Genomic DNA, 23,545 nt, shown 5'->3' with positions numbered 1-23,545 from the left:
AGCCTTAGTACAAGCACAACGAAACAAAACAAATACACTAATCACCATGAATGTTTACTTACACCAAGTGTCAAACGATTTGCTATGTAAAGCCGGTATGGTGGCTCATGCCTGTAACCCTAGCTACTCAGGAGGCTGAGATCTGAGGACTGTGGTTCAGCCTGGGCATGAAAGTCCATGAGACCCTTATCTCCAATTAACCAAGAAGCTGAGCTGTGGTTCAAGTGGCAGTAGAGTGCTAGCCTTGGGCAAAAAAGCTCAAGAACAGCACCTAGGGTCTGAGTTCAAGATGTAGAACTTACATGCATGCACGCAGGGGAAAAAAGGAAAAAAAGGAGAGGTGGGAGTGTGACCCAGTAGAGTCACACTCCACTAGGGGAGTGTATGCCTAGCATGCACAAAGCTCTGGGTTTGTTTCTTCGGCACCACATACCCAGAAAAAATCTGGAAGTGGTGCTGTGGCTCAAGTGGTAAGAGTGCTAGCCGTGAGCAAAAGAAGCTCGGGGACAGTGCCCAGGCCCTAAGTTCAAGCCCCAGGACTGGCAAACAAAGAAGAAGAGGAAGAGGAGAAAGGAAGCTTGGAGACAGTTATTGTTTCTAATTCCATGATAATGGGTTCTTCTTGCTTGTAGGTCTCCTGTGATTTATCACTCCATTTCAAGAAGCAATATACTAAGTCCAATGTATTTAGTTAGCAAAGAATTTAGGTAACAGTAGTTTTCCAAAAAGTCTATTTCTTTGCTACTTTTAGAGGAAACATTGATCTCTCTCTCTCTCTGCAAGCTAGGACTGGAAGAAAGGAAACAGACTGTTTTGTTCTCTGCTTTTCTTCTTTTGGTCTTTGAACATGACTTTGCCCTCTACTAAAAAAAACAAGCCATTCTCTTTTTCCTGCTCCACTAGCTTTATAGTTTTTCAGGAGGTTTTTATGACCAGAAAATGCATTTCTAGTTTCACAAAGGTTTCCACTGCTACCCTGAGAATGCTCTGCTGCCAATGTCTGCAGCAACGCCATTGCCACCACGTGGTACCTATGAGTACTTACATCACTGATCAAACCCAAGCAAAGGCCCAGCTCACTAAGATAGGAGAGAAATCATATAGACACCTGGCCAATCAGCTGCCAATTCAGCAGCTGAATTTGTTCTGTTACTGCTATTCTATGTAACCCCTATGTGGCCATTAAATACACCAGAAAATAAGGGGGAAAAAAATAGCCAGAAAACTAGTTAGATAACTTTTCCTTCAGGCTTTCCTAAGGAAATACTTTATAATGAAGATAAATTCTCCTATAGGCACTGAAGACATTAGGGAGAACAAAGCCAAACCAAGTCTTAATCCTCTTTCTGAAATGTCTCTTTGAGCTCTACTCTTATCTCCACAGTGTACTCCAATGTGTACTGCTACCACAGCTGCACTGATGCAGAAGTTCCCTGAAAGCCATGTTCTTCATAGGTTACTGCTTTCTGAACACTATAAAATTGTTAGTTATTATTGCCCTCAGGATAAAGTCCTAAGCATTCAAGGAGGCCCTCTATACGCTGATCTTTTCTCTAGCAATCCCAATTTGCTCCCATTTTCCAGTGACACAAAAAGACTTTTGTGTTTCCTAGGTATTCATTGCATGCCTCTGAATTTTCACCTTAATTGCTGTCTCTCCTCTTTTCCCATTTGGAAAAATTCTTGTCATCTTCATAATCTCAGCTCAAAATTTTCCTCTGGAAGTCTCTACTATCTTATCTATCAAGAACAGAGAACTGATTATTTATTGGGATCATACAGTGAATGTGATAGTACATATTCAAGCTGATGTGTAACTTCCTTGATGAGAAGACTCTTCTATTTTAAATACATTTTTTTTTGCCAGTCCTGGGGCTTGAACTCAGAGCCTGAGCACTGTCCTTGTGTTTTCTCAAGGCTAGTGCTCTATCACTTGAGCCACAGCACCACTTCCAGCTTTTTCTATGTATGCAGTATCGAGGAATCAAACCTGGGTCTTTGTGCATGCTAGGCAAGCACTCTATCACTAGGCTAACCTCCCAGTCCTAAATACATAATTTTAATCTCTTAATCCAGAGTGTTCGTGTATGTGTGCATGAATGTGTCTCAGTATATAACCCAGGCTGGCCTTAAACTTAGATCCTCCTGCCTCAACCTCCTATGTGCTGGGATTTTAGGTGTGCAATATCATGCCAGACCCTTTGTCACTTTTGTCTTTCCAATGCTCAGCAAACAGTAAATACTCAGTATTCATTCGTGCATAAATTAATGAATGAAGCTGGATACTGGTGGGTTATGTCTGTAATTCTAGCTACTCAGAAGGCTGAGATCAGCGGATCACAGTTCAAAGCTAGCCAAGACATTGAAGTTGGAAGTCCATGAGACTCTTATTTCCAATTAACCACCAGAAAACAGGAAGTGCCACTGTGGCTTAACGTGGTAGAGTACTAGCCTAAAGCCCAGGCCCAGAGTTCAAGGCCCATGACTGACAAAAGGAAGGAAGGAAGGAAGGAAGGAAGGAAGGAAGGAAGGAAGGAAGGAAGGAAGGAAGGAAGGGAGAATATAATTAAGCAATCATTGGTTTTAAAAGTTATTAAGATAGCAAATTAGCATTCTTTATACTCTTCTTAGTTCTGTATAAATAGAGAGGAAAGATCCCACTTCATTTTCGTGAGTGCGCTACTTCTGATTTAAGTTACTTTGTGTTCAGTGATACTTAATAAAACACTCTGTAAAATGAATCCTGAATACATAGACATAGGTCTGTCTCTAGGAATAAGATCAGGGAAATTTAGAAAAAACTAGGAAGTTTATTGAATGTCAAATATAATACAATATGGTAAAGACAGATGGAATAAAAAAAATTAGAACTTAGCTGGGCACTGGTGGCTCATGACTGTAATCATAGCTACAGAGGAGGCTGAGATCTGAGGATCACACTTCAAAGCTTGTCTGGGTACTAAAGTCCGTGAGACCAGAAAATCAGAAGTGGTACTGTGGTTCAAGTGGTAGAGTGCTAGTCTTGAGCTGAAGAGCTCAGGGACAGTGCCTACGCCCAGAGTTCAAGCCCCACGACTGATAAAGAACAACAAGGGAAAAATATCAACTGATATCCACATCTAGAAAAAAGCAGAATTGTGGAAAGACAAAAGATCTCCTAAGCCTTTTCATCAAGTTGGTCACCATGGCAATCCTGCAGAGGTAAAAAAACAGGGGACAAATCAGGAACAGAAGCCTGGTGCTTGTGGCTCACTCCTGTAATCCTAGCTACTTGGGAGGTGAGATCTGAGGACTGCAGTTCAGTCAGTCTGGACAGGAAAGGCTGTGACATTCTTATCTCCAGTTAGCCACCAGAAAACCCAAAGTTGTGCTGTGGCTCAAAGTGGTAGAGCGTTAGCTTGAGCTGAATTGCTCAGGGACAGTGCCAGGCCCAGAGTTTAAACCCCTCAAAAAAACCCCAAAACAACAACAACAAAAACCCACAAAAAACATCAGGAGGGCCAGGAGTTTGGCCTAGTGGTTAAAGTGCTTGCCTAGCATGCATGAAGACCCGGGTTCGATTCCTCGGTACCACATACATAGAAAAAAGCCAGAAGTGGTGCTCAGGCTCAAGTGGTAGAGCTCTAGCCTTGAGAAAGTCCAAGTACAGTGCTCAGGCCCTGAGCTCAAGCCCAGGACTGGCAAAAAAAAAAAAAAAAATCAGGAACAGACTGGACTAACTCCAGTGAACTTCAGGCTTAAAGGTTTTTAATCTGTAGGGAGAATGGACTACAGAAGACATAACCTCCCTATCTGTCCTCGATATAATACCAAGAGGTAGAAAATTTAAAAACTGGTTGTTACTAAGTGTTGGCAAAGCTAAAAGAAAACAGGAACTCAAAATATCACAAGGGCTGGAGAAGCACAATTTCTTTTCTTCTTTTTTTTTGTGGTAGTGGAGTTCGAAGTCAAAGGCTCACCTTGTATACCCTGCTACTGGAGTTGTGCTTCTAGTCCTTCAGTTATTTTTCAGATAATCTAAAGTTCTTTGCTTGGGACAAGTCTGGATTGAAATCTCCTACTTAGGCCTCTCATGCAGATAGGAGAACAGATGTTATAATAGTGTCTTGCTGAATTCGTTGTCTAGGCTGAAGTCCAACCACAATCCTCCCAATCTACCTTGTAAGTAACTGGAATTACAGGAACGAGCCATTACACAGGATTGACTGAATCTTTTTTTTTTTTTTTTGGTCGGTTTGGGGCTTGAACTCTGGGCCTGGGCAGGCGTTGTCCCAGAGCTCTTCAGCTCAAGGCTATCGCCCTACCCTAGAGCCAAGCCCCACTTCTCATTTTCTAGAGGTTAACTGGAGATAAGAGTCTCAGGTTCTTTTATGCTCAGGTTGGCTTTGAACCTAAATCCTCAGATCTCAGCCTCCTGAGTAGCTAGGATTACAGGCATAAACCACCCCGCCCCGCATCTTTTTAAAAAGACAATTTTTTTTTTTTTTTGCCAGTCCTGGGCTTGAGCTCAGGGCCTGAGCACTGTCCTTGGACTTTCTCAAGGCTAGAGCTCTACCACTTGAGCCTCAGCACCACTTCCAGCTTTTTTCTACATATGTGATACCAAGGAATCGAACCCGGGTCTTCATGCATGCTAGGCAAGCACTTTAACCACTAGGCCAAACTCCCGGCCCTAAAAAGACAATTTTTTAAAGATGAGAACTTGGGAAAATTTTGAACAATTTTTATAATATAAAACCCAGGAAACAGGGCCAGGAGAGTGGCCTAGTGGTACAGTGCTTGCCTAGCATGTACAAAGCTCTGGGTTCGATTTTGCAGTACCTCATATATAGAAAAAGCCAGAAGTAGTGCTGTGGCTCAAGTGGTAGAGCTCTAACCTTGAGAAAACTTAGTGGTTAGGCCCTGAGTTCAACCCCCAGGACTGGCAACAAACAAACCAACCAACCAGGAAATAAAGGCATGTTTTATAAGGAAGATAATACTCATACAATCATGCTTTCAAGCATTTTTGCTATGGAGAAGATGAATTTTCAAGGCCTACCTTATTAATTTAGTATTTCATGGTCTCCAATGGGCTTGATGAATACATGCATACACACACACACACACGATAATAGGAAGCAGTGTGAGTTTCATGGAGGTGCTTACAATTTAAGAAGATATGGTTATAATACACAACTATTATGACATTAATTCAAAGGATACGATCAGCAGACAGAAGGACACAAGTTTATATACTACTGAATGCAAAAGATACCTCACATGCACACACATATGTTTTTTACCTGAGTGGTTAAAAAATCATTCTGTGAGGACACTTCTGAGATGCTTTCAGAAAGGTTTGTTTCACTGTCATAGCCAGATGCTGCTTCACCTTAGATAATAATAAAAATAAGAATTAAGATGTAAAAACAGACCTTAAACATGGCAATCTGCTGAACTGGTTTCTTCCCTTGGGCAGGACTGGTTTTGCTTTCATGTTACCTAAAATGATTTAAACTCTTGGGTCTAGGACATCATAAAATTCCTAACAATGAAAATCAGAAGCAAGTCCACCAATGATGAGGGCATAAATGCTGGCTTTGTCACAGATCTTTTGGTTATGTCATTGACTTTCGATGTTTTAGGAAAAAAAGCTTAGGAGGAGCATCTTTAAAGTTTGAGTAGTGGTTAATTTAACTGCACTTGGAAACTTGTAAAAGATGTTCCTCAAAAGGTATACATGCCAGTTACCAGAGGCTCACACCTATAGACCTAGCTACTCAAGAGGCTGGGATATGAGCCAAAGCCAGCCAGGGCAAAAGAGTCTATGAGACTTTCATCTCCAATTAGCCTCCCCAAAAAATGTGGAAGTGGAGCTGTGGCATTAATGGTAGAGCACTAGCTCAGAATAGCCAGGCATGGTGGCTTAGGCCTGTAATCCTAGCTACTCAGGAGGCTGAGATCTGAGGATTGTGGTTCAAAGCCAGGCCCCACACTAAAGACTATGAGACTCTTATCTCCAATTAATGACCAGAAAACTGGAAGGGGCCCCATGGCTCAAGGGGAATAGCCTTGAGCTGAAGAGCTCAGGGACAATGCCCAGACCCAGAGTTCAAGTCCCACAATCAACAGAGAAAAAAAAGGCTCAGGAACAGCACCCAAGTTCAAGCCCCAGGTCCAAAAAGAGGCACACACATGCTGGTTACTAGGTGCTCTCATCTATAATCATGGCTACTCAGGGGGCTAAGAGCCGAAGATCATAGTTCAAAGGCAGCCTAATCAGGAAAGTTCCTGAGACTCTTTTATCTCCAATTAATCATCAAAAAAACCAAAGTAGAACTATGGCTCAAGTGGTAGAGGGCCAGCCTCGGGCAAAAGTAGCATAGGAACAGTGCCCAGAACTTGAGTTCAAGCCTGAGCACCACCCTCCTCAAAGACATAAACATTTACTTCTATAAAACAGACTAGGGCAAGCACACATACAAACAACAACCACCGGCCCTAGTTTCAATACCTAAGTTTGAATCTGTTCTGTCCTCTTCTTCCAGGTCAGGTTCCCTTTCTTCATCATCTGAAACCAATCCCCTGTCACTCAGAACAATAACTTCCTGGTTCATTTGCTTGGGAGAAGAAAACATCAAGAAGGAATCTTGGGAGTTGGAGTTGATAGTCAGGTCTACTAATGCACTGTGTCGTGAAGAACCTGGGCTGTCAGAGCACTGTGTCTCCTGGGACGCTTCCACTAAAATCTCATTACTGTTGACTTGTAGGCTATTCCTCAGCGATACTGGGTTCTCCTCAGTTTCCTTAGACACACAATTTAATGTCTGTCTGATCAAATGAACTGGTGTATTGTTTACTTTACTAAATAAGAAGTGTCGGAAGGAGGGAAGATCATCTTCTGTTTCAAGATCTTGAGCCAAAGACGCAGGGGTTGAAGTGCTAGAGCTCTGGCTGAGCTCTTTTTTCTGGATACCTTTGCTAAAAACAGCAGATGTTTCCTGAATAGCATCTTCAGCAAAGCTGGTATTTTCCTTTGTTTCGTCATCATGTAAAAGATCCTCAGGTGTCTCAGAACAAACCTGAGAAACCTTACTTCTCATATCTGCTTCTAGGGTATCTGGAATTAGACATGGAGAAAAATCTACACCAACAACCTGAACTACTTCATTTTCTGTTTGCTCTTTTATTTCAGGATGCTTACAACTACTTACAGGAAGAGTTTGCTTATTATAAGTTTCAGGTTGCATAAGACCAAATTGTAGCACAGCATTTAGTTCAGGCCCTCGGCTTCTGTTTAGTTCCTCTTGAATGTTTTCAATACTGGAAGCTACTTCATTAATACTGGAGCCTCCTCCAGTAGTACTGGAGCCTACTTCATTAATACTGCCTGGACTGGCTTCTTTAAAAGCATTTTCTATATTATTTGGGCTACACATGCACACTGTACTTTGAATGACACTCTCACTTTCCATTCCTTCTTCAGAGGACATTGACTGTTTCTCAAACACTTGTTTTAACAGGCTTTTCTTACATTTAGTTTTCACAGATGGCCTGACTGGAGAAACTGATGGCATAAAATAGGAGTTCGGTAAAATTCCAAGCTGATTGGCAGTAGTGAGTTCATTGTCTGTTAATTGAGATGATGGACAAAGCCCAGAGGGTTTTGCAATGCTACTACTACATTCAGCATTATCATCCAGCTCCTCTTTCTGACAAGTCACAGGGAAATCCATAGTAGACTTAACTGCCTGTGCAAGCCTGATTTTAGATGCTTCTTTGTCCTGATTTTTTTCTCTTTGCTCATATTCAAGAATGACATTTGGACTTTGCTTACTTACGGACACAGAGTAGGCAGAGACTGTGGCACATCCCTTTTCTGGATTCCCTGAATTTGAAAATAGAGCAAATGATTGACGCTTTGAATCTTGGAATGTATTTTGTAGATACTGAGTATCAAGTTCACTCTCTTCTGTTTCTATATCACTCTCCTGCATATGATTATCTTCCTGTCTCAATGGATCCATAAAGCCATCTGTGTCATGTTTAATATTTTTAGAACAATCACCAATAACTTGCTTGGGGTTTTCAACCACTTCATACTGAGACCCACATTGATTTGATGCTGTTTTCTCCCTTCTAAGGGCATTAATTTCCATTAATGAGATACTGACCTGGGTGTCATATTCAGATTCAGGTATCCATGAAATACTGGTACTGCCTGCTGGTCTTACAGCTGACATTGCCCTTTTTCCATCTATCACTTGATCTTTGGGGTCTTTGGTAAGATTTGATACTTCTATTGTTTCTAGATTCTCTTCTATTTCTTCTCTCTCAAGGCTAGGACTGATAGATTCTTCAAGTTTATTAGAACTTGAGCAGTTAGTAGAAACACTAGGCGTGCTTGTTAACTTGGGTTCTGAGGAAACATCACTGTCACATCTCTTACTTATTTGTTCATCAGGATTGTTACTCTTCTTGGCTCCAGTTGCAGACTGTGTGTCTTCTAAGATTTGAAGTGTTGTGCCACACCTGTCTGGAGTTTGAGTGGATCTTTTTTCTATCTCTTCACTGCTCATACAACTGTTCATTTGTAGCTCACCATGAGTAGGTGGGCTTGGAGTTCTGAATGTTACATCAGGTACATGAAGGCGTCTTAGAGAGGACTTTCTCCTCAGCCTATTTTTCTTAGATAGTTTTGGACTGTAGACATTTAATTCTGGTTCAAAAGTGTTTATACTGCTGTTTATGGATTCAGCTTTAGTTCTAAAAGTAGACTCTTCTTCCAATAATTCTTCTGGATTCTCATTTTTCTCTTTCTGAACATAATCAGTTTTTGTTTCATTCTCATGATCACTCTTAGTAAGATATATTGCCTGACCATTCTGCTCCATTTGGTGAATTTCCTGATTTATCTTTTCAGGAGTCTTTTGAGCCAGTGTCAAATCTGCTGTCTTGATAAAATCCTCAGGATGCAGGCATGATGTAGTTCGCCTTTTACGCTTTAATCTATTTGTGAGAGGTTGCTCTTGTATCTTTGGTTCTATGGGAAGTGCTCTTCTTATGAGATTTTCAGGTACATGGTTCAAATTAGGGAGGCTTGTCTTCCTCCGATAGGTTTTCCCAAATATTTTATCTTCTATATTACTTGAAACTGTTTTGTAGCTTTTACTTTCTGAAGAACTATGAGGATCAGTGGTCAGTAAGTTTATATTCTTCAAAGGACCAGAATATTCATCTACTTCATTTGGAACTTCAAATGCACCAGCTACTTCAGCACTTGACTCAGACTTCCCACTGTCATCAGAAGTTAGCATATCATCACTTCTGGTAAGCCAGTCATTAACTTTCTGAATGCTGCTATTTAGTGTTATCCAAGGAACATCTTGGGTATTTCTTGGGTCCTCAGAACATTCTTTACACTCACAGCAGGGATCAGCATTCTGATCTACCTTTAGCTCTGTGCTGGGAGTCTGCCTATCATAACATGTTTCCTTACATTCAGCCCGTCTGCTCTGTTGGCTCCTTGCTAAGGCAGGCTGTTTGCTTTTATTACAGAAGGCAGCCTTTTCTATATCCATTCTGTCTTCAGTGAGTAATAAATTGCGGTTCTCATGCTGTAATGAGCTGGCATGAGTATCTGTGCCACATGGCTTCACATGCAAGTCTGAGACAGAAACACTCGAATTCTTTTCAGGACATCTTTCAGTGGTCTGTTTCCCAGTAGTTTTCAAATCTTTACTACTAGATTGATGGCCAATATTTGTTATGTCCTCCTTACTGGAAGCTGAAAATATACAAAAACAAGGTGCGTCAGCAAAGGTATCAATAGAATTATCATGAAAAGGGGCCGGGAGTTTGGCCTAGTGGTTAAAGTGCTTGCCTAGCATGCATGAAGACCCGGGTTCGATTCCTTGGTACCACATACATAGAAAAAAGCCAGAAGTGGTGCTGAGGCTCAAGTGGTAGAGCTCTAGCCTTGAGAAAGTCCAAGGACAGTGCTCAGGCCCTGAGCTCAAGCCCAAGACTGGCAAAAAAAAAAAAAAAAGAATTATCATGAAAAGAAAAAATATATATATCTATAAAGCCGGGCCCTGTGGCTCACGTTTGTAATCCTAGCTACTCAGGAAGCTGAGATTTGAGGATTGAGGTTCAAAGCCAGCCTGGGCACTAAAGAATGTGAGATTCTTATCTCCAATCAATCACTATAAAAGGGAAAGTGGGGTTGTGGCTCAAGGGGTAGGGTGGTAGCCTTGAGATGTAGAGCTCAGGGACAGAGCCCAGGCCCACAGCTCAAGCCCCATGAGACAGACAGACAGACAGACAGACAGACAGACAGACAGACACACACACACACACACACACACACACACACACACACACCTAATGCAGCTTGAGAAAGGAAACCAGCTAGCTTTTTTTTTTGGGGGGGGGGGTTATGAGGCTTGAACTCTGAGCCTGGGTACTGTCCCTAAGCTCTTTAGCTCAAGGCTTCTGCCCTACCCCTTGAGCCACAGTGTCACTTCTGGTTTTCAGTTAGTTAACTGAGGATGAGTCTCACAGACTTTCATGCCCAGGCTGGTTTTGAACCAAGGTCCTCAGATTTCAGCTTCTTGAGTAGAGTATCTAGGATTACACGTGTGAGCCACCAGCACCTGGCTAATTTTTTAATTTATTTATTTTGGCCAGTCTTGAGGCTTGAACGCAGGGCTTGGGCCCTGTCCCAGAGCTTCTGTTTTGCTAACATCTAGCATTCTACCATCTGAGCCACAGCACCACTTCTGGCTTTTTCTGTTTATGTGGTACTTAGGAATTGAACAAGGGTTTCATGTATGCTAGGTAAGCACTCTACCACTAAGCCACATTCCCAGCCCCCCTCCTGTTTTTAAAAGAGAAACAAACACTATAAATAAAGTATATTGAAGATGTGGCTTATGTACTTTCCTATTTATCTAGAGTAATTATTTCCACTCAAGACAATGAGACCTCTCTTCTCTTATGTCGCCTAGCCTTTAAGAATAAATTAAGCTGGGCATTGATGGCTCATGCTGTAATCCTAGCTACTCAGAAGGCTTAGAAATGAGGACTGTGGTTTGAAGCCAGCTCCGGCAGGAAAGTCTGTGAGACTCCTATCTCCAATTAACTACCAAAAAGTAGGGGGTGGAGCTGTGGTTCAAGTAGTATAGCACTAGCTTTGAACAACAAAAAAATCAAGATCTGAGGTGTGGATTTTTGGTATCTTACCAGCCTAGCAAGTACAAGGCAATAGTCTAACTCTGGCCAAGAGTATTGTAAATTATAAATGTCCCAAATGGGCTTCTGAAGAATCTAATTACAACACTGTATATACCCACTTGCTCTACAATGAGCCTATTAAATCAGGAAGACTTTCCTTTACCTCTCTTTGAAGAATCCAAACTGGCTTCACCACTGGTTCCTTGAGGAGTAATTTGCAACAATTCTTCATCTCTTATACTAAAGGGTAAAAAACAGGAACCTTAGTAAGAAACACTAGTTATACACTCATATATCTGTCAAATGTGAAAGAGTCAATACTTTAGCTCCTCTTGGTAGTTACAGTAGTTAACCAATATGATTCACTTTTTGACATCTGCTCTCTAAGTAACTTCTAGTCAAAATGAAATGTCAATACTGAGAATTTAGTCACAAAAATCAGAGCAGCAGTTTAGAACATTGCTTTATGAACATGTAAATGAGAATCAAAATTTAAAGATTGCCAAAAGATAGCAGGTATCCTAACAAAATATAAAAAACTTTTTTTTTGGCCAGTCCTGGGGCTTGAACTTAGGGCCTGAGCATTGTTCTTGGGTTTTCTCAAGGCTAGCGCTCTACCAGTTGAGCCACAGCACCACTTCCAGCTTTTTCCTGTGTATGTGGTACCCAGGAATCAAACCCAGGGATTTGTGCATGCTAGGCAAGTACTCTACCACTAGGCCATACTCCCAGCCCAAGACCACCATTCTGCTAAACTGCTTTCTATACTTTCCTGGCTAGTACTACCTTTTAATGGCTAATGAGCCAGGCACCTGTAGTTCATGCCTGTAATCCTAGCTATACAGGACACTGAAATCTGAGGCTTGCAGTTCAAAGTCAACTCAGGATTTTTTTCTTTTTCTTTTTTCTTTTTTTCTGGTCATGAGACTTGAACTCAGGGTGTTGTCCCTGAGCTCTTCAGCTCAAGATTATCACTCTACCACACTGAGCCACAGCGCCACCTTTGGTTTTCTGGTAGTTAACTGGAGATAAGAATCTCACAGACTTTAGTACCCAAAATGACTTTGAACCTTGATCCTCAGATCTCAGCGTCCTGAGTAGGTGTGACTACAGGCATGACCAGCACCGGCAGAGGGGTTTTTTTGTTTGTTTTAGTCAGTCCCACGGCTTGAACTCAGGGCCTGGGCACTGTCCTTGGGCTTTCTCAAGGCTAGAGCTCTACCACTTGAACCACAGCACAACTTCCAGCCTTTTCTATGTACATGTGGTACCAAGGAATCAAACCCAGGTCTTCTTGCATGTTAGGCAAACACTCTACCTCTAGGCCAAACTCATGGCTCCTTGGAAGATTTTTATCTCCAATTAAACACCAAAAAGCAGGAAGCAGAGCTATAACTCAAGTGGTAGAGCTAGCTAGCCTTGCACATAAAAACTCAGAGACAATGTCCAGGCCTTGATTTCAAGCCTTAGGACCAACACTAAAAAAAAAAAAAAAAAGTCATAACAACACCATCATAATTCAGACCAGTTACCACAGATCTTAGAGTCAAGCAACAATTTCTAAAGAAAGCAATCTGGCAGTTAACTAATTGAGAACTGCTTTTTTTTTTTTTTTTTTTTTTTGCCAGTCCTGGGCTTGAACTCAGGGCCTGAGCACTGTCCTTGGACTTTCTCAAGGCTACAGCTCTACCACTTGAGCCTCAGCACCATTTCCGGCTTTTTTTTTTTTCTATGTATGTGGTACCGAGGAATTGAACCCGGGTCTTCATGCATGCTAGGCAAGCACTCTACCACTAGGCCAAACTCCCGGCCCCGAGAACTGCTTATAAATTATGCAATTCATACGAAGTTTGAGAGATAAATAGAATTAAAGAGCAGAAACCAGGTGCAATGATAATCCCAGCTATACAAGAGGCTGAGATCTGAGGATCACAGTTTAAAACCAGCCAGGGCACTAAAGAATGTTTATCTCCAATTAATACTAGAAAATGGGAAGTGGAGCTATGGTTCAGGGGTAGGGCAGCAGTCTTGAGCTGAAGAGCTCAGGGACAGTGGCCAGGCTCAGAGTTCAAGCCTCATGATCCACACCCCCCCCCAAAAAAAAAGAAGAAAGAAAGAAAAAGAAAATGGAATCTTCTAATTCACAAGCCACAATACCCACTGTATAAATATTACTGTATATAAAACTGGGCACTGGTGGCTCAGGCCTTTAATCCTAGCTACTCATAAGGATCAAAGTTCAAAGGCCGCCCAGGCAGAAAAGTCCATGAGACTCTTACCTCCAATTAACACCAGAAAATTGGAAATGGAGCTGTGGCTCAATGTGGCAGAGCACTAGCCTTGAGCAGAAAAGCTCAGGGACAGTGCATCCAGACCCTGAGTTCAAGCCCCATGACCAAAAGCAAAAACAAAAACAAAAAAAAAATTACTATATAAAGAACTCAGAGAGGGCAGGAGTTTGGCTAGTGGTAGAGTACTTGACTAGAATACATGAAGACCCGGGTTCAATTCCTTGGTACCACATACACAGAAAAGGCCAGAAGTGGTACTATGACTCAAGTGGTAGAGCTCTAGCCTTGAGAAAAACCCAAGGACAGTGCTCAGGCCCCAAGTTCAAGCCCCAGGACCCGCAAAAAAAAAAAAAAAAAAAAAAAAAAAGGACTCAGAATAAATCATGTAGTAGAAGGAAGTGATTGAAGAGTTCTGGTATCCTGAATTTCTTTGGGCATTATAAAGAAATAAAGAGGCGGGTGGGAGGAAGACATGGCTCAGATGAAATGCTAGCCAATGAGTGAAATCACCAGACATGGAGTTCATGTTCTAATCCAGGGGAAAAACTAAGTAACTAAGAAAATAAATAAGGTCTAGAGGCATGATGTCTGCCTAGCAAGCAGAAAGTGCTGAGACCAAGCTTCACTACTGAAAAATGTAAAAAACAAAACAAAAAACTGGTTTCCTTCAGTATAAAATAAAGATGCAAGCCAATGATCTCTAAGGTTTCTTTTAATACCATGATTCTAATTATACACAAAGGCTCCTTTTGACTCACCTGTAATAATTTGATATATAACTTGTTTCTTCAGAAGAATCAGATCCTAAAAAATTCAAAGTGAAACAAAAATTATCCCAAGACCCCCCCAAAAAATAAGTAATTTTTTTAATTGAAAGGGTGAAACTTAAGAGGGATGAGTGAGAATGTTGAAAGGGGTAAAAGTGATCAAGATGTATTATTATACTCATAAACTGATTTGTTAAAAGGCAACTCCTTCGTACTACTTAAAGTAATAAGAATGTTTTAACACTCAAAAAGTATAGTTGTTACAAAACAGATACTCATTTATCTAGTCCTACTCACTGACAGGCACACTAAATGTCAGGTGAGGAAAAGGGGCTGAAAGCACATGCTTTGAAGCCTTCCCAGAGCTGAGTCCACAGCCTACCCACTCACTAAAAGCTAACTTGGGAAAACTTCTTAACCTCTCAGTGACTTAATTTCTCCAACTGGAGAGCAACAAAACCAAATGATCTCAGAGCTTATAGCACCTGGACTATAGAATATAGTTAAGTACTTCTCAGGATTAACTACTATAATTATTTTAACTTTTTTGTGGGGGGAGGGCAGAATGGACTTGAACTTGGCCTGGGCACTGTCCCCGAGTTCTTCAGCTTAAGGCTATATCCTATCATCCTTCCCCTGGGCCTGGGTGCTGTCCCTGAGCTTTTCAGCTCAAGGCTACTCCCCTACCCTTGAGCCAAGCCCCACTTTTCTACAGGTTAATTGGAGATAAAGAGTCTCAGGTCCTTTTGTGCCCAGGCTGGCTTTGAACCTAGATCCTTAGATCTCAGCCTCCTGAATAGTTAGTATTATAGACATGAGATACCATATTCCACTTAACTATTTTTTGCCTGTTTTCTTTTCTTTTTTTTTTGCCAGTCCTGAGGCTTGAACTCTGGGTCTAAGCACTGTCCTTGTGCTTTCTCAAGGCTAGAGCTCTACCACGTGAGCTACAGCACTATTTCCAGCTTTTTCTATGTATGTGATACTGATGAATGGAACCGGGGTATTCATGCATGTTAGGCAAGCACTCTACCACTGGGCCAAGCTCCCAGCCTTTATTTTAACTATTTTTTAAAATGATGTAACAACTGTTGGCAATAGATTTATTATCTTATGGGTCAGAGACAAGAAAGTAATATCATTAATATCCAGTTAAGTGTGATGTTAAACATATGTTAGTACCTGAGAATTCAAAAGGGGTCCATTTGTCCCAATTTTTTTTTTTTTTTTTTTGCCAGACTTGGGCTTGAACTCAGGGTCTGGGCTCTTTCCCTGAGCCTCTCTGTGCTCAATGCTAGTGCTCTACCACTTAAGCCACAGTGCCACTTTTGGCTTTTTCTGTTTATGTGATATGAAGGAATCCAACCCAGGGCTTTATCTATGCAAGGCAAGCACTCTATCACTAAGCCACATTCTCAGCCCCATTTATCCCAATTCTAAGAGACAGGGCAATAAGAGAAACGTGTCTGAGCTGAGCTCTTCTTTACTTATTTTTAGTGGTACTGAACTCAGGGCCTCATGTTTGCTAAGCCCTTACCTTTGCTTAGCACTCACCTCTTGAGCCCTACCCCTGCCCTTAGCTGTTCCTAAGCCTTTCTAGTCTAGTATAATTTAGGGAGAGGGGTCCCTCTAAATGCTATACCAACCCATCATGTTCCTTTTTATTGCTAGTTCTCATTTTTCTAAAGTTTCTTTATATATATATTTATGACTAGTCTTTCTTATGCTTTCTTTATAAAGGTTCCTCAAGGTACTGACTGAATCTTTTGCATTATTTATGACTCACCACAGATGCTATGAAATTATTTTATTTTCACTTCCCAAAGTTCCCTGCCACATGTATAAATTATAACCAAGGTTTCTGGTAAAACTGTAGGACAAGCAATAAAGCAACTATTACTTTGCACTTACAAAATCTGAGAGCCTTACCCAGTTCAATGTAGACAGATTTATTTTGAGGCTGTATCTGTTTCTTTGTCTTCAGAGAGCTCACAATCCCAAGTTTAGAGAGTTGGACACCAAGACTGGATTCATGCTAAGTGGTAAAGGATGATCAATTGTTGGCTAATTCTGTGCCTTATATATTATTATATATGATTTTTGTTATTAGTGGTGGTCATGGGGCCTGAACTTGGGCTGAGCACTGTTCATCCCTGAGCTCTTTTGCTCAAGGCTAGTACTCTATCACTTTGAGTCTCAGAACCATTTCTGGTTTTCTGGTGGTTAATTAGAGATAAGAGTATCATGGACATTTTCTGCCTCAGCTGGCCTCGAACTGCGATCCTCAGATCTTAGCCTCCTGAGTAGCTAGGATAACAGGCATGAACCACTGGTGCCCAGCTTATGTGTTTTTTGTTTTGGTTTTTGGCTGGTTGTGGGGCTTGAACTCTGGGCCTGGGCACTGTCAAGCTCTTCAGCTCAAGGATAATGCTCTACCAGTTTGAGCTACAGCACCACTTCCAGTTTTCAGGTAGTTAATTGAAGTTAAGAGTCTCACAGACTCTCCTGCCTGGGCTGGCTTTGAACCATGATCCTCGGATCTTAGCCTCCTGAGTAGCTAGGACTACAGATAGGCATGAGCCACTGGCACTCAGCATGTGTTACTTTTATATTATTAGTATTACTTTTTTTTTCTTTGCCAGTCCTGGGGCTTGAACTCAGAGCTTGAGCACGCTCCTTGGGCTCTCTCAAGGCTACATCTCTACTACTTGAACACAGCACATTTCCTAGCTTTTTTTTTTTTCTTTAAATGTATGTGGTACTGAGGAATTGAACCCAGATCTTTGTGCATGCTAGGCAAATACTCTACATTAAGCCAAACTCCCAGCCCCAGGAATACCGTATTTTAAAGCTGATAATTGATATATTTTTTGATAAGAGGTTGGCAACTAGACAAAATAAATTTTACTAAAGATAAAATTAAAAAAAAAAAAAAGAGCCAAGCTTGGTGGCTTATGTCTGTAGCTCCTAGCTACGCAGGAGGTGAGATCTGAGGATCACAGTTCACAGCCAGCCCATGCACTAAAGTCCATGAGACTCTTATCTCCAATTAACCACTAGAAAAACCCAAAGTGGGGCTGTGGAGCTGTAAAGCTGAGGAACACCATCCAGGCCCAGAGTTCAAGCCCCACAACTGAGAAAAAACAAACAAAACCACCAACAATGCCCCAATATTCTTAAGAACACTTAGTAAAGGAAACAATGTTTAAAAGCCCATCATTAATTTATTGAAGCTTTCTTTCTTCCTACTTTGCCTTTCGATGCCTATGAAATATAAATGCTAGTGCCATGAGAAAGATAGATTGATTTGTTTGTTTTTAAGCACTAGCCTTGAGCTAGTGCTCTATCACTTGAGCCACAATTCCACTTGTGGCTCCCCCCCCCCCCCAGGGTGTTTAATTGAAGATAGAGTCTCAGGGATTTTCTTGCCCAGGCTGACAGGAAAATAGCCCATGATCCTTAGATTTCAGCCTCCTGAGTAGCTAGGATAATAGGTATAAGCCACAGGCACCTGGCTGGAAATAAATTCTTTTTTCTTGTTTTGTTGTCATTTGTGGAGCTAGAACTCAGAGCCTGGGTGCTGTCCCTGAACTTTTTTGCTCAAGTCTAGCACTCTACAGCACTATAGCCACAGCACCACTTCTAGTTTCCTGGTATTAACTGGAGATAAAAATCTCATGGACTTTCATACCCAGGCTGACCATAAACTTAGATCTGACTTCCTCAGATCTCAGCCTCTTGAATAGGTAGGATTATAGGTGTGAGCCACCAGTGCCTGGCTTAGAGGTAATTTTTAAATGCTTAAAAATGGCTACTTGAGGGGCCGGGAGTTTGGCCTAGTGGTTAAAGTGCTTGCCTAGCATGCATGAAGACCCGGGTTCGATTCTTCGGTACCACATACATAGAAAAAAGCCAGAAGTGGTGCTGAGGCTCAAGTGGTAGAGCTCTAGCCTTGAGAAAGTCCAAGGACAGTGCTCAGGCCCTGAGCTCAAGCCCAAGACTGAAAAAAAAAAAAAAAAAAAAATGGCTACTTGACACCAGCATTAAAAATGATAAAGCTTCAAAAGAAAGATCACACAAAGTATTCTAACTTTCTGAATGCCTCTACTGGTTTACTAACCAAAATTCTTGCCCAGCCAGGTACCAATGGCTTACTTCAATACTCATAACTACTCATTAAGCTGTGATTCAGAGAATGTTGGTTCAAGGCCAACCCAGGCGGAAAAAATCTGAGATCTATTTCTAACTAACAAAAACAGGGGTAGATAAAAGGCTCAAGTGGTGACACCCACGCAAGTAAGCCAGCCAAGAGCAAGGTCCTGAATTTAAACTCCCAAATAAAATTGTCCAACCACTCAATTTACCATCTCCTTTTCTTTTCTAATCTTTTGTATAAATCTAAGCACATCTAAAACATTCACTAACTAACAGTGATTAATAAAGAGAGGCTGCCAGAGGAAATGAAAATGGTTTTACCAATGTAGAATTTTGAGATTCATTCTGTCGAAATTTTTTGGCACGGTCTCTGTAGCCCAAACTTTGGATGACAGAAATCTCGTCCTCTAAATGTTCAGGAGATTTACTCTTCTTCTTTGAAAAATCATAACTTACATTTGTAACTATAAATTACAAAGACATACGTTACTTTTGTGGTTAAAGAAAATGTATAAATTTTCATTAAAGAAATCCATGCTTTTTGTATTTTTTGTGCTGGGGCTGGGGCTTGAACTCAGGGCCTGAGGGTTGCTCAAGGCTGGTGATTTACCACTGCAGCCACAGCTCCACTTACAGTTTTTTTTTTTTTTTGGCCAGTCCTGGGGCTCGAACTCAGGGCTTGAGCACTGTCCTTCAACACTTTTTGCTCAAGGCTAGCACTCTACCACTTAAGCCACAGCGCCACTTCTGGCTTTTTCTGAATATGTGGTACCGAGCAATGGAACCTAGGGTTTCGTGCATACTAGGCAAGCACTCTACCACTAGGCTACACTCCCCACCTGCAACTTTGAAAATTATATACCTAGGAAACAAAGACAGAATGCCCCAAGTTATTTCTATTCCTTATTTCCATCTCAAAACTAAAAAATTTGCCTCTTACTACCATATTGCACTGAATATAAGATAGCAACAATGGAAGACACATCACTATTTTCATTCTATTACTAAGAAAGTACTGAATTAAACAATGACACACCATTGTAAAAATATTCCTAATTTCAGATCTTAAGATTTAAAAGATGTACATCTAAGGTCTCATAGAATAAGTATGAGATGAGACTGAAGTACTTAAAATATAGCTTACAGACTTAGAGCTAACCTAAGTTAGATTAAAGGTCTTATTGCCTACTCAAAGAAAGTAATTGTCAAACATCCTGAGATTTTATGGATGGTCACTTGAACACTGCCTCTAGAGCAATGCAATACTTACATTGCAATCCTGTGTCAAGTTCAAATGCATGAATGATTTTCAATAGTTCTTCAACAAGTTGACTAAATCTTGTACTTTCTTGTAGGCTCCTGAAATTAAATTGTTTCAAAAATACACTTAGCAAGTAATGATAATTACTTTTTTTTTTCCCTTGCTGTTGCTGGGATTCTAGGCCTGAGTGCTATCCCTCAACTTTTGCTCAAGGCTACCGCTCTACCACTTGAATTTACAGTGCCACTTCTGTTTTTTTCTGAGTGTAGTTTATTGGAGATAAGGGTCTCACAACCTTTCCAGCCTAGGCTGGTTTTGTCACCTTTTTAAGGACATTAAAAGAAAGAGCCTGGAGTGGTAGCTCACACCTGTAATCCTAGCCTTTCAGGAGACTAAGATCTGAGGACCAACTCAAAGCCAGCCAGGCCCAGCCCTAAGCAATGAGAGACTCATCTCCAATTAATCACTAGAAAACAGGAAGTAGGGCTGTGGCTCAGGGGTAGGGTGGTAGCCTTGAGCTGAAAAGCTTAGGGACAGAGCTCAGGCCCCGAGTTCACACACACACACACACACACACACACACACACACACACACACACACGGAAGTATAAACAAATAAATAAGTTTTCCACTGAAGTCATAGAAAACCTGTATCATTGTACTATCAGTGACATTACCCTGTGATGTCAATGATATATTGACAGCATAGATATATTGACAGTATTGACAGCATAGACTGTGTGGAAGTACTGTTTGTTGTTCATAGAAACCCACCAATAGCCTAAAAAAACTCAATGTAATACTACCCTGAAGTCATAATAGATATAAATCCACTGCCTGGAGAATGTACTAGTCTTAACATGCAAATCCTATTTAATCTCACACTGGTAGCTCTGCTTCCAATCAAATGATGATTCTATTACTTTGTGGTTAAAGTGCTTGCCTAGCATGCATGAAGACACGGGTTCGATTCCTCGGTACCACATACATAGAAAAAAGCCAGAAGTGGTGCTGAGGCTCAAGCGGTAGAGCTCTAGCCTTGAGAAAGTCCAAGGACAGTGCTCAGGCCCTGAGCTCAAGCCCAGGACTGGCAAAAAAAAAAAAAAAAAAAAAAAAAACAGATTGATACCAATATCCTGAGAGATTTTGGTTTAGAAAAGTAGAAGAAGGGGGCCGGGAGTTTGGCCTAGTGGTAGAGTGCTTGCCTAGCATGCACAAAGATCCGGGTTCGATACCTCGGTACCACATACATAGAAAAAAGCCAGAAATGGTGCTGAGGCTCAAGTGGTAGAGCTCTAGCCTTGAGAAAGTCCAAGGACAGTGCTCAGGCCCTGAGCTCAAGATAAGGACTGGCAATACATAAAAATAAAAAAAATTAAATTAAATTAAAGGGCCGGGAGTTTGGCCTAGTGGTTAAAGTGCTTGCCTAGCATGCATGAAGACCCGGGTTCAATTCCTCGGTACCACATACATAGAAAAAAGCCGGAAGTGGTGCTGAGGCTCAAGTGGTAGAGCTCTAGCCTTGAGAAAACCCAAGGACAGTGCTCAGGCCCTGAGCTCAAGCCCACGACTGGCAAAAAAAAAAAAAAAAAAAAAGTAGAAGAAAAGAGTGTACTTCACTCCTATCACTATGTTCCAGAATATACACTATACACGAACCAGACATTAAAGAAATGCTATTGATTGAAGACAAAGTCAATGCCCTAACAGAACTTATACTGGGAAAGCTATACAATATATAAACACAATGTGTATTGGTAAATAATAGGTGTAAGTCAAAACCACGAAGAAGAAAAAAAAATAAAAGTGGGATTAACAAAAATACCTGGGGCACTGTAGTGCAGCTCTACTTTAGTTAAGATGGTGACTGGAGCCAGACAGGTGGCTTGTGCCTGTAATTCTAGCTACTCAGGAGGCTGAGATCTGAGGATCAAAGCCAGCCCATGCACAAAAGGACCTGAGACTCATCTCCAATTAACCTCTAGAAAATGGGAAGTGGGCTTGGCTCAAGGGTAGGGCTATAGCCTTGAGCTGAAGAGCTCAGGAACAATGCCCCAGCTGAGTTTAAGCCCCATGACCCACAAAACAAAACAAACAAAAGATAGTGGCTGGTACCAGTGGCTCACATCTATAATCCTAGCTACTCATAAGGCTGAGATCTGAGGATCATTCAAGCCAGCTTCAGCAGGAAAGTCTGTGAGACTCTTATCTAAAATTAATCACAGAAAAGAGCTCAGGAACAGCACCCAGCATTTAAAAGAAAAAATAAAAAGGATTGTATTAGCAAAAGTCAAAACAGGTCAATCTCCTCTTGGAGATAGCAACCTCTCTTGAAGATGCTATTGCTTTCACTAAAAACAAACAAAAAAGGGAAGAGAAAAGAAAAAAAAGGATGGAAGGAAGAGAGGGAATGAAGAAAGGAAGGAGGAGGTTAAAAAGGAGGAAAGGAAGTAAAGAAGAGAGAGATGGAAGGAAGGAAGGAGAAAGGAAGGAAAAGAAGGAAAAATGGCAATAAACAAGTTGTCATCTACAGCTATATCACTGATCTCATCAGATGTAGGAAACTAAGCAGAATTAGGCCTGGTTAATATTGGATGGGAAAAATCAGCATGAAGCTGCTAATGCCTGAGTAATGTAGATCCTATAAAACTTTCAGGAAAATAGCTTTAGAAATAATTCACTGTCTGATAAGCACTTTTTTTATTATTATTATTTTTTTGCTGGTCTTGGGCTTGAGCTCAGGGCCTGCGCACTGTCCTTGGATTTTCTCAAGGCTAGCACTCTACCATTGAGCCTCAGCACCACTTCTGGCTTTTTTTCTAAGTATGTGGTACCAAGGAATCGAACCCAGGTATTCGTGCATGCTAGGCAAGCACTCTACCACTAGGCCAAACTCCCGGCCCTGATAAGCACATTTTTATTCTTTCTATTTTTTCTTTTTTGTCAGTTCTTGGGCTTGAACTGAGGGCCTGAGCTCTGTCTTTGGGCTTTCTCAAGGCTAGCACTCTACCATGTGAGCCACAGCACCACTTTAGCTTTTTCTATGTATATGGCACTGAGGAATTGAACCCAGGTCTTCATGCTTGCTATGCATTTTTACAGGAACACCAACTATGTCACTAAAGAATTTCTACTTTTTTTGTGTGCCAGTCCTACAGTTTGAACCCAGGACCTGAGCACTGCTCCTGATCTTTTTTTTCTCCCAAGGCTAGAGCTGTACCACTTGAGTCACAGCTCCATTTCCAGCTTTTTGGTAGTTAACTAGAGATGTAAGTCTTGGGGACTTTTCTGCCTGGGCTGGCTTTGAACTATGATCCTCAAATCCTGAGCAGCTAGAACTATAAGCATGAGCTACTGGCATCCAGCAAGAAATCAACCTTTTTCTGCCTTGTTGTTTCCAATCTCCCATGATTACAAAAATTATATACCTTTTGGTTATATCATTCTTACACAAAGGACACTGTGAAGGCCCTTTCTTCTGGTTGAGAAGTTTCAGCATACAAAATCTATAATTTATAAAAAAAAAAAAAGAACAATTCAAGTTACTTTCTTCTGTTTGAAGAATATTCAAAGGCAAACAGCTATGAAAAGATAATTTCACAACTGCCCTTAAGAGTCATTTAAAAGGGAATGACAAATGAATTACTATCAATGGTCCTTTTATTCTTATTTTTATGTAACGTACAATAAGCAGAAAATGAACTATATAAGAAATGACCTCTAAAAACCAAATGTACACACATATGGCTTACTGTTATTACCCAAAAATGTATTATTTAATACAGTATATTCAGTGATATAATTATTTCACAGCATAATCAGATATAAATGGTTAAGTAATTCATGTAAAATGA

At 41.0% G+C, this 23,545-nt stretch overlaps 1 protein-coding gene across 4 annotated transcripts in view; it reads right to left on the bottom strand.

Annotated features, from left to right (window-relative positions):
- Positions 1 to 23,545, bottom strand: part of Brca1 (BRCA1 DNA repair associated) — a 72,818-nt gene that overhangs the window by 34,194 nt on the left and 15,079 nt on the right. For 2 of the 4 annotated variants that reach the window (XM_090350186.1, XM_090350187.1), the window contains exons 4-11: positions 23,120 to 23,197; positions 19,701 to 19,789; positions 18,752 to 18,894; positions 16,205 to 16,310; positions 14,267 to 14,312; positions 11,381 to 11,457; positions 6,497 to 9,769; positions 5,286 to 5,374 (exon numbers count right to left, since the gene is read on the bottom strand). In XM_090350186.1, coding sequence (XP_090206312.1) covers positions 5,286 to 5,374; positions 6,497 to 9,769; positions 11,381 to 11,457; positions 14,267 to 14,312; positions 16,205 to 16,310; positions 18,752 to 18,894; positions 19,701 to 19,789; positions 23,120 to 23,197 — 3,901 coding nt within the window. Of the gene's footprint in view, positions 1 to 1,642; positions 1,741 to 3,959; positions 4,406 to 5,285; positions 5,375 to 6,496; positions 9,770 to 11,380; positions 11,458 to 14,266; positions 14,313 to 16,204; positions 16,311 to 18,751; positions 18,895 to 19,700; positions 19,790 to 23,119; positions 23,198 to 23,545 lie in introns of those variants that run through there. The other 2 variants (XM_090350188.1, XM_090350189.1) reach the window with 2 other exon arrangements.

This window comes from Megascapheus bottae, chromosome 17, assembly GCF_031878675.1.
Source record: "Megascapheus bottae isolate mThoBot1 chromosome 17, mThoBot2.hap1, whole genome shotgun sequence".
NCBI classification, from domain to species: Eukaryota; Metazoa; Chordata; class Mammalia; order Rodentia; family Geomyidae; genus Megascapheus; species Megascapheus bottae.
This window is presented reverse-complemented; position numbering and strand designations above follow the sequence as displayed.